Source organism: Thalia democratica, chromosome 3, assembly GCF_965202585.1.
Source record: "Thalia democratica chromosome 3, ktThaDemo2.hap1.1, whole genome shotgun sequence".
In the NCBI taxonomy this organism is placed as follows: domain Eukaryota; kingdom Metazoa; phylum Chordata; class Thaliacea; order Salpida; family Salpidae; genus Thalia; species Thalia democratica.
The window spans coordinates 47,583,246-47,599,529 of NC_139167.1; the positions used below are offsets into that span (position 1 = coordinate 47,583,246).

The window sequence follows — 16,284 nt, forward strand, 5'->3', positions numbered from 1 at the left end:
AAACAAATTTTAAGGGGTAGCTGTCTTAATTGCACGAGCGTACAAAACTGCACGAAGATACTTATGCACGAGGTGATAAAATTGCACTAAGGGTTACTTTTGCACGAGCAGACAATTTTGCACGGGCTAATTTTTTTTTTCTTTATTTTTTTATTAATTTAATTTTTTACTATCACTGTTACCCCTAACCCTCGGTCGGTAAATTATTTTGTTTATTATATATTTCTACTATAAATTTTACCCCTAACCCTCGGTCAGTAACTTTTTTTTTCTTTTATTATTTTTTTTTTTTGTTTATTTTTTACTCTCGTGCAAAAATGTAACTCGTGCAAAATCGTCTTCGTGCAATTTAGTTCCCTCGTGCAAATTTGGCTTCGTGCAATTTTATCTTTGTGCAATTTAGACCCGTTCCCATTTTAAGTTTAAGTACGTTTAAAATCATGTGATTTATAAAAAAACTACCTTTTTTGGAAACAGTAGCTTTATCCAACCATAATTCATATTCGTGCACGACAAATGAAATATCGTTTTTTAATCATCATAATTAAAAAGTTAGACTTTCTGATACATTTATTTCTAAATTATATTTTATGAGATATGGCTGAAGTATATTTAAAAGCTTACTAAAATAATACTGTTGGATTATTTTTTATGTTTTATTTATGAGAATTTTAATTGTCATGTGGTAATTTGATCAAATGTGTCTACATAAAGTTTGGCCTGATGGCGTAAGGGTCCTAATGAAAGCATTGAAAACTCTCTAAGTTGAACATTGTAAGATCAAAACTAAAAGGTCAACACTATACAAAAAAAAAACATATGAATATTTTTAAATATATTTGTTGCAATAAAAAAACTACTTTAATCATTTTTAAAACCCAAGACAATTAAGGGCTTACACAAAAAATTTGGTAATAGTTCCTGTAACCTTTAAAATATAACATTTCTTATACTTCTAAAACGGATTGCTAATATCTTATAAATTAAAAAAATTTAAACATTTAAAATTTACGATGAAATTTAGGAATATTAAAAGAGGAAATAAACTAATTTTTAGTCAAACTGCTAATAAATTTTTCAAGAGTTATTAATTAAAGACGTATTTAAAAAAAACTCTATATTAAGCTTAATTAACAAAAATATTAAAATCGTAACACTGAAACTGAAAGGTTTGTTGATGTTTTTGTGGTCAAAATTTTATTTGTTACAAGTTCGTACAATAGCACTATAAAACAATTTGAATATAATTTTAGAAGTATGTAAAAATAAAAACCTAATAACATTATAATAAAACCCTAAAAATATAGTTATTAAAACTCAGATGATAAATATCAAAAAATTAAGTTATATAACAGTTAGACTGCCTTTAATATAACTTAACTAAAATACTGTTAATTAGTCAAAACAAACAGTTTTCAGCAAGGTCCTACATACTTTTTGATGAACAAGCTTTTGTCATATAGTAACAAATAGCGTTCGAAGTATTAACCAAAACGTCATGTAGTTAGAATAAAATTAGCTAAAACATTTGTGTATAAAAATTTATTTACTCAAATACCGAATTTAAGAAGCTTTATCACCAATTAATAAAACAAATATACAAAAAAGAATGGTTTAGTCTTTTTTTCAATAAATAGTAAAACATTTTTTCAATTTAAAATATTTAGTAACTTTAGCTATATATTACTTCTTAAGTTATTAACACTTGACAATTCACACTTAACAAACAAAAACATTTTATTATAAAACTAAAGCTTTATTAGTTGATAAATAAAAAAATATTTCTAAACGAAATTCTCTTAAGGTTTAAATGTATAAGTATTTATAAAAATTTAGCTAGGTGATTTAAACTTCCTTAAGATCTACCATAGATCTACCTAAGACATATCTCAATGTCCTAAAGAACTTAATGTCATTCAATTACTTTTAACACTATCTTAATAAAACTTGTTAATTTTAAAACGCCAGTCTTATCTTGCTTTCTTGCTCATGTTTCTTTTCATTGACCTGTTTACAAATTTAGCTTTAATTCAACAAAAAGCAAAACAACTTGATCGAAAATTTAGAAACAATGAACTTATCAAAAAAGTTTAAGAATAATTTTAGGTAATATTAATAACTAAAAATTAGTTTACAGTAAGCTGAAGTATTTTACTTTATAAAGTAAAATTTTATATAGCCATACTGTAGAACAGAGGTTGGCAACATGACACAGCCCGATAAGAAAATTTATCCGATCTGCGAAATATCTTAAAAAAGATTGTATCAAATTACTTAAATTTTGAATACAGTGATGTTTTTTCAAGTATATTATGGTGATCATTATTATTACTATTATTACTTTGTTAAACAATTTGGTGGTTAAATACAAAAAGTTGTTTTAATAAAAATTCGTCCAACAAAGGTGTATATTTTGTAATCCGTTTCCCATATTTAACCAGCCTGCTAGAGAAATGCCTATCCCTGCTATAGAACTTGTTTAGTATACAGTTGTATAGAATGTTGACTTTTAAGCTTTTATAATTCTAAAATTTCTTATTGCTACCTTATCCGTATTGCCATCCTTAAATAAATGAAACTGTAAGAAAATTTTGTCATACAATTAGAAAAACATTTAATGTTCTAGGTAAACATGTTTTGTAAGCTTCCTAAAATGTGTACTTTCTTTTATAAGATGACTTACTTTTAAGTTCTAGAGCAGAAAAACTGAAAAAAAATGCAGCGTAATTGTTTTTAAATTTATCATATCTAGTTTATTGTTTTAAAGCAATTACTAGTAATCATTTCTCCAGAGTATCTTACCGAAAAACTATGGCTTGAATTAAGAGATAAATTAAAAACAAAAAGTATTCAGTAACAAGCTTAAATTACCTGCTTAGTCAGTTCATCAAGTTTGGTTTCAAGGGACTTGCTATTGGTATCCAGCCATTGCAGTGAATCCATATGAGATGACAATATGCGTGTGATTTGGTTGACCTAAAATAATAAGTACCATTGAAACCGAATTTTAAACAAAAATGATGTAAATCAAGTAGCTCACTGGATTGTTAGCTTGCTCATTATTAGGGGAAGTTGTGTTCACATGCTCAATAATTTCACGCAAGTCAGTTACCATATGTTTCAGCTGTCCATCAATGTTTGCTACTAGCCCATACCTGAAACAAAAACATTTAAATCTTATTAATCATTGTTATTTTCAAGTTATTGTTTTTGATAAAAATATGATAATTAAAAACTCAAGACCTACTTCTTCAAAACAGTTTTACCAAAGCCATTATCAAGTACTTGCTATTATTTGAAAACTAGATATAATAAAGTTTTTTTTGTTATAGAGTAAACATATAAACGGCTTCATCAACATTTAAGTTCAAAGGACTACCATTTTTTCATATATACTTGAATGAAAAAAACAAAAATGTTTAAAAAGCTAAAACAAAAACTCAAAATAAGCAAAACAAATACGTTTTTTCCCTCTCAAGATCAGCGTGATGAGTGTGAATGGAGTGAAGGTTGTGCTGCGTCACTTGCCTCTTCAAAGCTTCTTCGAGCGGTTTCATCATCTCTTCCAACTCGTTCTGCTGCGTTCTGATGTAATCCAAATCTTCGTTCAACTTCAGCTGGTCAACTTTCATTGCTTCAAACGAGTCGTGCAAAGATGTTATCTGTTTGTAAAAGAGTTTTGGTAAGATCATATTTGAAATAGCACATATTATATTTATAGTATACTAATCTAAACAATTTTGCAATTCTCAGTTTATATTAACTGAACACGTTCTTTTTAAATTATAATGGCCATAAAGTTGGTCCAAAAATGCTTACAAAAATACACTCATCTATATTTGAAAGCTTAAAGTGTAAACATTTTTGAAATATTAAAAACTCTGATAACTTTAGAATTATTTAAGTTATAATTGATAGAAACTTATATAAAAATTAAAAAAAAACTATTATATATGGTCAATTTTTGTGGAATTGTTAATTTCTTATTAAAATCAATTTTATTTTGGGTTTTTATGTTGGAAACCTTAAACTTTTAGAAAATGTTTTTGCATGGTTTAAAACGAGTGCACGACTATTTAAGTTCAGACAATTTAGATTCTGACAATTTAAACTTTATTAAGTCAGTTTTATTGTTCATATATCTTTTAAATTTTATTCCCACAGAATATTTAAAACAAAACAGTGTTTCACTTTTATATCAAATTTTTTAAGCTATCATAGGTTGTTAAAATATTTCTGAAAATATTTGAATAAATAAATGGAAGGTATTTTTAATTAAAAAAAAGTAAAAAAAACTAAACAAAAATTAACCATAAAATTTATGGCTTAAAATCTCAGGTTTTATTTTAAAAATATACCAAAAAATAGTTACTTTTACTGCATTAATATGAGATATAAAGTATTATATACGAAAAAGTTTCATGAAAATAAAAATATTAAGAATCTCTGAAGTTACATAGAAAGCAGTTTTAAAAATAACAAATTGTTAATAATAAATTTAAAGCTCGTAATTAGAATTTGTTATCTAAATTAAACAAGAGACTTTTAACCATAAGTTTTTACATGCTTAATTTATGTTTAGTTTCGTTTACTTATTTTTAGTTAATAATACCTTCCATTTATTTATTCAAATCTCTTCAGAACTATTTTAATAACTAATGATCTCTTATAATTTGATACAAACACTGTTTTGTTTTAATAATCTGTGAGAATAAAATATAACTTGACTCCTTAAATTACTTTAGTTAAGAGCTTTTATTTTATTTTATTTAAAGCAAATTACAATATCAGTTTTAATAAATGATAAAAATTAAAACAAAATTCCACCATAATTTTGTTAACTAAAGCTTGTATATTTTTTATTTTCCAAAAATTTAAACTATTTTTTGAGATATGGTTAAAATGAGTTTTAAAATATAAGAGATTGCCGAAGAATTTTGATTTTTTTGGAGTTTTTCTAAATTTCTTTCAGGTTTTTTATAGAAAAAGTTTCTTGGTCAATTTTTAGTATAAAATTAAATTTAAGGTAAAATACCTTCTTAAATATCGTAACAATATTGAAAAGATACTGTAATACTACTTAAAATGTGTATTTTTATTTTAAAAAAATTTATGTTATTTCTTTCTTTGATAGATATTTTCTAATTAGTTGAAACTTTTACTTTACATGGAAAAATAGCTTTAATTTCTTGGTTTTTTAGTGATTTTGATCGAAATTATAGGTTTTGAAAACCGTAAATAATGTAATTTTATAAATTTTCCTATTTTTTATTTTTTCTAATTTATCATCATAACCTTATTAGTTAGACCTAGTAAGTTTTTTTAATATATATTACTTTTTTAGATGCTCTCCCTTAAACATCATTTTAATTGTCGTTTAACCGTTTAAAACAAATCTCGTACTAAAATGAAAAAATGTACGTTAGTAAGAAATTTAAAAACTACAAAACGTAATTTATTTATAAGTTTATAAACAAAAGATTTAAAAATAGTAAAATAAACTGCTTAAAAACTATAGAAGAAGATTTTTTGTTGCCGTTTTAGTTTTACTTCTTTAATACCTATTGATCTCTTTAACTTTGACTGATTCTATTTTTAAACTTAATGTGAAACTTTCAAAAAACAAGCAATTCAGTGTTTTGTTAAACATATATAAAACAATATCACTTCATAAATAAGGTGTTTTATCTTTTTTTTTTATATCAATGCAATAAGTATTACTAAGCTTAAACTTAATTTAAAACTGCGTAGTACTACTACACCATAACTAAATGCACCTATAGCGTATAGTTGCATTTACAAAAAAACTAGAAAATTTATTTGTGTAAAAAATCTTAACAAAACTTTGTAACCAATATAATTTAAATTTTAAAACATGTTTAATAGCTTATATATGATATGACTGTTTAAATACAACCAATGAAAAAAGTAAAAACTTGAATATTAGTAAATAAATGTGAATATTTAACTGATAGATGTTTATCAATAACCAAAAATATTTAAAAGCCAATTTACAGTTATCTAACTAATCAATAAGCACAGAAAAAAGTTCATCATGTTTTTAACTAAAAAACATTAAATTAATAATAAAGACTAGTCCTGGTAAACATAATATAAGTAGGTCCATACTATATGCAGGACTTAAAATTTACACAAAAATTAAAGCTTATCTAAGTTTATAAACAGTAAACTAAACTAATAAAACAGTTTGTAATTTAAGATTTTAAAAAATTTAATACTTGAACGTTCAGAAAAAAAAAGATAACTAATCTTAGAAACTTATAAAAACTGCTTTAATTTTTACAAACTTGGGCGTGATTTTTAATTAAGTGCTTTTGACTACTTCATCATATGAAATCATGAATATTAACTACCTTATGCGAGTTGTCCATCAAAAGCTTGTTCCAGCCGTTCACCTGTGTAGCTTGTTCTATAAACAGCCTTTCTTGGCTTTCTAGTTCTGAAGTCCATTTGTTGATAAATTGTTCAAGTTCTTTAAACTTCATTTGGTCAGATGTTGCTGTTGTTAATATTAATTAAACACTTAATTATTTTTTTAACTTAAAAATTTAATGTTAAATCCATTACTTAATTATATAGATCCCTAAATATATTCTATGTATGTGTAAAATAACCATTTTAACAAGATAATTTGTTTTAACATTAACTTATTAACATAAAATTACCCAAAAAAGTTCACTTAAACATTTTTTTATTGTACTATGTTTTAGTTAAGACATTTATACAAAAATACAAAGCAATAAAGGTTTTACTGCATTTTTTTTACTAACTACAAACTTTAAGAAACAGTATACTCGCATTTTTAGTAAATAATGTTTTTAAATAGTTTTATTCCCTTCAAAACATTACAAAAGTTCAAACTAATATATGCTGATGTGAAATTTTCTAATGTTTCAAAATATCCTGAGTTACACTAAGGGATTAGCAGACTAGTGCGTTGTGATTTTTTATGAACCAGAACTTAAGATTTATAGTTAAATAATACTTTTTTACTTTTATGGTTTGTACCTTCTATAAATAACCTAAGGGCATAGGGGTTAGGAAACTTTTTGTACAAAAATTAACATTGACGCATATATGAAATCTTTAAGTATAAACTACAAGTTATTTGTTATAGAACCTTAAAAACTGTTGAAACTTTGAAATAAAGTAACTTTTTTTAAGTTTTGGGGGCCGAGCAATCGTAAGGACCGCAAATTGTTATGATCAATTTTCTTGGAACATTACAAAATTTTCAGAAAACATTCCTTATATATAGGGGTAGGTAGTACAGCACATTTTTTTGGTCATATTGTAAAATTCATATGAGGATATATGATTTGGATGTGTATTCGCTTCATTAAGAATAATCTAAAAAAAAATAAACTTGCTGTCAAAAAAACTAATTTATACCCCAAAAATCACATACTTCTCAATTTTTCGATTTAAATCAATTACTACTATTAACAAGTTTCGTTTTCATGGTTGCCACTGATCAAGCTGAGAAAAATTTCCTGACTTTTCCTGACTTTTTACCAAAATTTTCCTGACTTTTCAAATCAAACTCTTAAATTAAACTTATAAAATACATAATCTAACACTTGAAACTATATAAAGCTTTCATTCTAATTTCAATACAGGTTAAAAACAACAGTTTTTTGCTGAATTCTATCAAACTTCCAGTACATCAATAAACCATTTGTGTATGATTCATGTTTGTAATAAACAGCTCTATCAGCAAAATACTTGTATTATCACCTTATAAACACAGCTTGTTTGAAAAAAGACACAATTTTTTAGCATTTCCTAGCATAAATGTATCTAGATGAACAAACAACATATAAGGAACTTTTACAATTTTTGTGTATATATCACAGTTTCACTATGGAAGTGTACTTGCTACAGATCATCAATACTAAAAAGCTTATAAAATCTGCTTGTTCAAGTAGGGTACTTGTTCAATATGTTAATAGAAAATTTTTGCCGTTTTATAAAGGATATTTTACTAATTTATACCACGTGAAGGCATTGGAAACAAAACTAAATATTTTTGTAAATTTCCAGGAAAATTTTGGATTTTTTTTCTGACTTTATAGGACTTTTAATCAATTTTTACCATTTGAAGGCTTTGGAAAACAAGGAATTTTGTAAATTTAAACAGACAAAATCTAATTCTTCTTTTTTATTTTAAAAAATTTCCTGACTTTTCCTGACTTTTTTTTCAAAACCCCCCCTTTTTACCTGACTTTTGTCATTATTTTAAATTTTTCCTGACTTTTCCTGACCGAGTGGCAACCCTGCGTTTTACTTTTGTTTTAGATATAACATATCCTTCACCAAATGCTGTGGTTCACAAGGCTAATAACAGGGTCGCCAGACGTTTTTTCAAATTTTTTTCCAGGTTTTCCAAATTTCTTTCAGGTTTTTAAAAATACACATTTTTGGGTCTATTTTTAGTTTTAAGTTTATAAGAAACTGTGTTAAATAGTATAAAAACATTGAAAAGATACTTTAGAGTTACTTTAAATGTGTTTTTTAATAAAATAAAAATTTGATGATGACAAAAAATCTCACCTATATGATAGATTTCTTGTGTCAAATCGAAATTTTACTACTGAAAATTTTTATATTATTAAAAATTCCAGGTTTTTCCAGGTTTTTAGATCAAAATTCCAGGTTTTTCCAGGTTTTTTTGCCTAAATTGTGGAATTCCAGGTTTTTCCAGGTTTCCAGGTAAAGTGGCAACCTTGTATTGATATCTTTAGCATTTGTTGTATGTTAAAATCGAAAAAGATGCAAGACTATGTTTCTGCATATTCAAAATAATGAATTTTTAAACCATGAACTTATATGAAGACCATCAAAAAAACAGTTGTTTAAGTCTGTTTAATAAATTAAGTAAAACACTTTTATTTTTATATTATATGTTGCATCTACCAATCATTTACAAGCTTTTAAAATAGAAAATTACTAAATTAATGTGACATTAAAATAACTTCAGAAAGCTATTGTTTTGAGTCTTTTGCTTTTAAAGATTTTATTATTGTGTAATAAAGTTGATAAACTCTCTAGCTACTTAAAAATTTACTTAATAAAATTATGTAAAAAGATTAAATCATTGCAATACTTTAACTAACTAAACTTTAACCCTAGTCAAAAAACTTATTATATATGTAAGATATAAATCTTTACATCATTTTAGAATAAAAAACTGGTGATTTTTTTTTGCCTAAAAAAGCTAAAAGGCTAGATACAGGGTTGCCACTCGTTTTTTAAAAACATTTTCCAGGTTTTCCAAATTTCTTCGAGGTTTTTAAAAGTACACATTTTGGGTCTATTTTTAGTTTTAAGTTAATTTCTATATAAGAAACTGTGTTAAATAGTATAAAAACATTGAAAAGATACTGTAAAATTACTTTAAATATGTTTTTTAATAAAAAAATTTTGATGATGACAAAAAAATCTTATTTATATGATAGATTTTTTGTGTCATATCAAAATTTTTCTACTGAAAATGTTAAAATTATTAAAAATTCCAGGTTTTTCCAGGTTTCTTTCAAAATTTCTCAAATTCCAGGTTTTTCAGGTTATTTTTGCCTAAATTGTCCAATTCCAGGTTTTTCAAGGTTTTTCCAGGTAAAGTGGCAACCCTGCTAGATAATGAAGTTTCACAAAGTAGCAGGAAAACTAAAGCTCAAAAAATAATTAAAAGAAAATTTTCTGAAAAATATATACATTTACTGACATTAAACATTCTATTTTAGAAGACAAATTTTCTGAACATCTCTTGAGATTAAGTACATACAGCAACCATAAACTATATTTTAGAACTTCTTTCAATTCTAAAGTAAATACAGTTTTAGTTGCATTAAAAAGAAATTGACGAATACTACAACAGAAAGTAATTTAATTCATAGTTTTATTGTTATAAAACAAACTTGGCAAAGATGTAGCTGCATTTGATGTTGCAACAGTAGAATCTTTTGAATTAGTTGCTCCTGCTAAGGAAATATAAAATTAAAATTATGCGCTAAGCTGAACTTAAGTTTAAGTAAAACTGTTAAGAGAGTTCTCTAAAGTTACAAAAATATTTAAGATATTTATAAATAACTAAAGTTTCAATTTATAACAATCAGTTTAATATTTAATGTCTATAACTTTAATTATATTAATATGCTAATTTACAACTTATAGCAGTTATACAAAAATTACATTTAAAAAACTATTTGACACTATTTAAAAAGTCTAACAATTAATTTAAGTTCTGTATACAGAAAACCTCACTTTATATAACTTAGTAAACTTATAAAAATCACTAAAATAAGTACTTTACCTGATGAAAACGATGTTGTAAGCCCTAGTGATGGTGCAGTAGAAGTTGTAGTAGTTTTCAATCCAAAAGACAACCCTGGAGCTGGTTTACTACCAGCAGCATCACCAGCAGGTTTGTTGAGCTTAAGTCCTAAACCAACAGTTGTTTTTGGAGCTTCTGATACACTGGTTGGCTTAAGTCCTCCTAGACCTTCAGCTGGCTTTGAGGCTGAAGGAACACCAAAAGATAAAGTAGGTGCTTTAGACGTAGATACAGCAGGAGTGGATGTTTGAAAACTTAAAGTTGGTTGAGCTGGTTTTTTGCTAGTTAATAAACTTGTCAATCCAGAAGAGGATGTTGCTGATGCAGAAGTAGCACTGGGTGTTTGGAAACTAAAACCAACTGATGAGCTTGTTGCGGTTGTTGAAAATAAACCAATTGACGGAGTAGTGCTAGGCTTTGTAGTTGAAGTTCCAAATAAACCTGTTGAATTAGCAGCTGCAGGTGCATCAGTTGATCCAAAAAGTCCACCACTTGCTTTTTTGGTTGAAGATCCAAACAAGCCACCAGTGGATGGAGCAGCAGCAGTTGTTTTAGCAGCTGGAGCACCAAACAAACTGCTTGTGGTTGATGATGATGTAGTTTGTGGTTTTGCAGGTGCTCCAAATAAACCTCCAGTACTTTGGTTTGAAGGTGTGGACGACGATCCAAACAAACCACCACTACCTGTATTTTTTGAAGCTCCAAAAAGACCTCCTCCACTTGGGGCAGTTGTTTTAGCTGGGGTTCCAAAACTAAATAAAAATACCACTGTCAATACTAATAGTGTTTGAACTTTAATTTTACCTGCTTTACTACTTACTTAAAATTACAACTTATTTGATCAGGCCTAGTATGAATATAAAAACCTTATACTAAACTATTTGCTAAATAAAGTTCAAATACTTATAAAAACTTACTAGAGCTTATTTAAAAATCAAGACTAAAACAAATTTGAAAAAAAAAAGTATTTATTTCAACTTAAATATTGTGCGTTGAAATAAGTTTATGTTTAAAAACAAACAAAGATTTTTAAAAGTAACAAAGAAATTAAAGCTAATTTACCTGAATCCTGGAGTAGAATTCTTGTTACCATCATTATTACCAAACAAACTCATTGTCTTTAAATCAATATTATAAAATACTAAAAACGTATATAACATATACAATTGATAACTCTTACTTACATTTACCTTTTCTTTAAAAAAATTATTAAGTAACTTTTATTGCTTATGTTTAATTTATTGCATGGTACACACTGTATTTTCAAAAAATATCCTGTGCTAGAAACTAAAAATTTGTGATATGTTTTACAATGAGTTTTTGTCTTGCACCTTGAGTCAGTGTATCTATTAGTGTGCACAGAAACTAGTTTACTATAGAGTAAAATCTTACTGAAAATTAAAAAGATCTTAAAACTAGTATTTTTGTCTAAATTTATACAATACTTTTAAAATTAAACTTATGACCATTTAAAAAGCATTGTACTTAGTGTAGTTTCATATATAAATAAACCACAAAAGTAGTTTTTGTATAAGAAAGAGATGTACTTAGTGAAAAATATTACGTGCACTCCTTTTTTCTTTAGTTATCTACTGTTAGTGTTTAAAAGTGTTTTGGTTTTAGCGGTTTTTTTACAAAAATTAACATTGGAATTTTATAAGAAATCTTAAAATATGTACCAGATAGTTTTTATAGAATTTTAAAACGTTATTAAACTTTTGATATACTTTTTTTCTAAGTTTCCAATTCAAAAGCATAGTCTGAAAATTTTTCAGAGTCAATTTTCTCAGATATCAAAAAAAATCACTAAAACCTATCTTTTCCTTAGTTTTTGATGCTAGAGACCTCAAATTTTCAGGAAATATTTGTTTTAAAGTTTAAAACACTTTAAATGTTTAGATTTTTTAAATATTAAGAGTGTATGTTTATTTAAAAAAAAAATTTATTAAGTTATTTTGTGAAGTTACACTTTAAAAATTACGAATGAAATCTGCAATACTTTTATTTGCTGACTATAAAAGTATTGCAGACTTAATTTGTATTTTTTTAAGTGTAACTTTACAAAATAATTTGTTACTACAAAGTAAAATAACTCCAATACAAAAAGATTGTGTAAAAAGGAATAGATCTAAGGTAATTTTCACACTATTTAGTATTCTGTTTTTCAATATTAATCAATTAAAAATTATTAATATATCAAAAAATGGCCTAATTTTTTCAAGTCAGGGTTTTTCCAGAATTCCAGGCTATATGACTACTCTGATTAGTTTCAGATTTCAAACAAAAACTACAGTGTTATTCCTAAGTTGTGAAGTGCTAGGTCAAAAAAATAAATTAAATTTTATAATAAAGATTTTTAAATAAATAAAAATAGTGTTCCTAAACAAAACTGGATTGACTATATATCTTCTTTAAGATTAAAAAAAACTATCCTGATATTTTTAAAACTATCTTGAGTTTTTTTTTTTTTAATCAAATTAGCTTGAGTTATCCTGAGATTTAAAAAAAAATAATTTATTCTGAGTGCATTAAGTATTTTTATTAAGGGCATCGGGGGGTAAACACCCTTTTTTGGTTTTTGATCTTATTTTATATAGTTTTTACAAAGCTACAAAATGCTTTTTACAGATATAAAAAATTCAAAATAATTTTTGAGATATAGCTGGTCAAAGTCGGAGGCAACAATAGGTTCCTTATGGGAGGCGCAAACTAAAACGGGAAAATAGACTATTTCACTAAAAATCTATCTTCTCCTACGTTTTTTGAGATAACTACCTCAAATTTTCAAGAAATGTTCCTTGATATAATTGAAAATTCTGTCGGAATAAATTTTTTAAAAATTTTTAAAAATTTATATAAAAATAAACAAAAAAACAGCTTTTTTTAGGTTTTTTGTTATAAAACTTATATATATACATATTTTTTTTAATTTTTTTCCAACAGAATTTTTTAAATATGTTTTTTTGTTATATGTTAACTATTTTTTCTAGCTAGAGTTTGCCAGGGTAAAGGAAACCAGTGGCAAGGTCAAAGAGTGGGGCAACATAAACTACCATAAATACAGTTATCTTTTAAACTACTTAAATGCTCTTTTTTTATTTTTTATGCAGTTTATATATAAATGCTTTTTTAATATAATAACATCAAGGGAATAGGGTTTCCAACATTTTTTTAAACAAAAATTAACATTGGCTTTCATTTGAAAGCTTAAGAGTATATACTACAATGTACTTTTCAAGAACAAAGAAACTAATTAACTATTGCAATATAATCAGTTTAGTAAAAAAAATCTAATACAACTGTATGGAATCAGAAACTTTCAAGGCTAACTTTCTTGGAATTTTGAAAAATACACAAAAAATATATCTCCTTCATTTTCCAAGCTTTTGACTTAAAATTTAAAGGAAATTATTTTTGCACAAATGAAAAAAATCATATAGTAACAATTTTTAAAAAGTTAAAAAATAAAAATTTTATGATCAAAAGGAGATGTTCAAAATCAATCTTTTTTTTTTAATAAAAAAGAACTTTACTTAATTTAATTTCCTACAATAAGATTGTTTATTATTAAGCAAGATTAAAATGAGAAAGTTTGAGAAATATTTCTTTAAAACTGTAAGTACAGATAGATTTTCAATTAAATAGTCTTGAAAACTTTTAAAACAAGACCAACATTTAAAAAAATGACTTTCCTTATATACTTAAAAGTGGTTTAAACTGATCTTCACCTTTCATAAGTCTTAAATAAAAAGTCCTTTAAATTCTAGTCAAAAGAAAGTTAGGAAGCAACTTATAAACTTTATTTTATTAAGTTAAATTATTTTATTTTTTGAAATACAATTATAAATTTTTGAGCTTGTTGTCAAAAGTTGTTATAGACTCTAAAGATATTATTTTATGTTTAACTATTTAGAAACTGTAAAAATGCACAATTTTTATTGTAAGAGTTAAAATACATAAGGCTTTTGTTAACCCAAAGTCTTTTCAGCCTTAAAAATCCATCCTCAAATATGCAAATTTTTACAACTTATTTGATTGATTAAGCATAAAAGATTTCTCAAACAAGACTTATGCATAATAGAAGAAGTATATTGAAAAAAAATAGCTTAGTTTTAAAGTTAAGTATATTTTTATTAACTTTTTTATTTGAAATAAAGATTTGATTCATAATCTACAAAGCAATCTAAACCGTTTAAAATGTTTTTTTTAACATTAAAAACTGTAAGCCTAATATATTTTTGAAAAGAGGCTTATGCTCAAAAGTAGAAGTTTATCAAAAAAAAAAGTCTAGTTTTAAAGTTAAAAAAAATATTTTTCAAAATTTTTTTATTTGAAATAAAGTTTTCATTCATAATCTACAAAGTAATCTAAACCGTTTAACATATTTTTTGTTTAAAAACATTGAAAATTGTAAGTGTAAAAGATTTTTGAAAACACAAAATTTTAAGATTTTTTTTTCATTTTTGAGAATGGATTTTTGAGGCTGAAAAGACCTCAGTGATTTTGATAAGATATTTTAAAAACTTAAGGACTATTTTGAGAAATACAAACTCATAACTTTTCCTAATATACTTAGAAAATAACTTATACTGCTACTCTTTGAAGCAAAAAAACCAAGTGAACAATTTTTTATTGATAAAAAAATATCTATTTTTAATGATATATTTTGTATGCAAGAGCAAGTGTATTACAACATATGAAGTTTTACCCGCCCCATTAGTATTTAATTTTTAGTTTAGTAAAAAAAAAATATTTGATAAAAATAAAAAAACCTTGGTGAAACACCATTTTGAGAACACCCAAAAAGTTATAAATGAAATAATAAAAACTACTAACAGGGTTGCCACTCGTTTTTTTCTCTTTTTTTTTTAGGTTATCTAAATTTCTTCCAGTTTTTTAAAATTACACATTTTTAGGTTTATATTCAGTTTAAAGTTAAGTCTAAGGTAAGAAACTGTGTTAAATAGTATAAAAATATTGAAAAGATACTGTAAAGCTACTTTAAATATGTATTTTATGAAAAAAGTTTTTGATGATGGAAAATAAATTTATTTGTATGATAGATATATTGAGTCAAATCGAAATTTTACTACTGAACATGTGAAAATTGTCAAATTACGGGTTTTTTCAGGTAAAGTGGCAACCCTGTACTAAGTATGGAAAAAACATGCAATTCAAATCCCTGAGCAAGTGTTCACTAATGCTTCAATAAAATATAACAAAAAGTTAGCCTGAGGTACACCATACTAGCTTGAGTCAGCTAAAAAAATAATTACAATTACAAAATAATCTTTTAATTAAAAGAACTTATTCACTGATAAACAAACTTTTTTAATTGTAAAATAACAATAACAACAAAATAAATTAAGCTTTATAAGAAAAAAATAGTTTAAAGGAAAAATATATAATGTTCTAAACTATCCTTAGTTAACCTGAAGATCCTGAGTGGGAAGCAACCATACTTATGTTACATTTTTGAGAAAAAGTTCATCTCTATAAAAAAATATTTTAGTTTCATTTAATTTAATAGATGAAATGACATAATCATTTGAAAGTATCATTTTAAAGGAAAATGAAAGCTTTATTTGGTTTAGAATTTAAAAATTGAGTTTTGAGCTAGAGTATAAGGAAATATGTTTTAGTTTAAACACAATTAAATGTGCTTAGTTAACTTGGAACCCTGATACTATAAACAAAATATCAAAAATTTATATCTTCAAATTTTGATACTTTTCAATGCCTTTTCAAATACATTCCATGATCTTAATTATAAATTATTTCTAACAAAGCTAACTTTCTTTTGTCAAATTTCTAGTTTTCCTCAAGTTAGGTAATTTCAAAACTGGGACAATATTAACAGTTTGAAGTTTGAACAATTAGCTTTAGATGTACTGAGACTGACTTGCCTACCGACCGACTTACTTAAATAA

At 25.3% G+C, this 16,284-nt stretch overlaps 1 protein-coding gene across 2 annotated transcripts; it reads right to left on the reverse strand.

Annotated features, from left to right (window-relative positions):
- Positions 1–1,535: 1,535 nt before the first annotated feature.
- LOC145831426 (uncharacterized) lies at positions 1,536–11,488 on the reverse strand. 2 transcript variants are annotated; one of them, XM_082938684.1, is made up of 8 exons: positions 11,417–11,488; positions 10,334–11,106; positions 9,939–9,998; positions 6,375–6,520; positions 3,463–3,662; positions 3,041–3,155; positions 2,872–2,976; positions 1,536–2,007 (listed from the first exon to the last, which is right to left on the reverse strand). In XM_082938684.1, the coding sequence occupies exons 1-8, from the start codon at positions 11,467–11,469 to the stop codon at positions 1,957–1,959; spliced, it is 1,503 nt and encodes a 500-aa protein (XP_082794810.1). In that variant the 5' UTR covers positions 11,470–11,488; the 3' UTR covers positions 1,536–1,956. The 2 variants fall into 2 exon arrangements, with proteins under 2 accessions (XP_082794810.1, XP_082794809.1); XM_082938683.1 differs by having other exon boundaries at positions 9,939–10,001.
- Positions 11,489–16,284: the final 4,796 nt, after the last annotated feature.

Excerpts from the sequence above, each read along its gene's own strand:
- LOC145831426 (XM_082938683.1), bottom strand. The coding sequence starts at position 11,469 with ATGAGTTTGTTTGGTAATAATGATGGTAACAAGAATTCTACTCCAGGA. Across the intron at positions 3,156-3,462 it reads GATCTTGAGAGGGAAAAAAC|GTATGGGCTAGTAGCAAACA; the intron begins GTATTTGTTTTG and ends TTTTTGTTTCAG. Across the intron at positions 2,977-3,040 it reads ATGAGCAAGCTAACAATCCA|GTCAACCAAATCACACGCAT; the intron begins GTGAGCTACTTG and ends TTATTATTTTAG.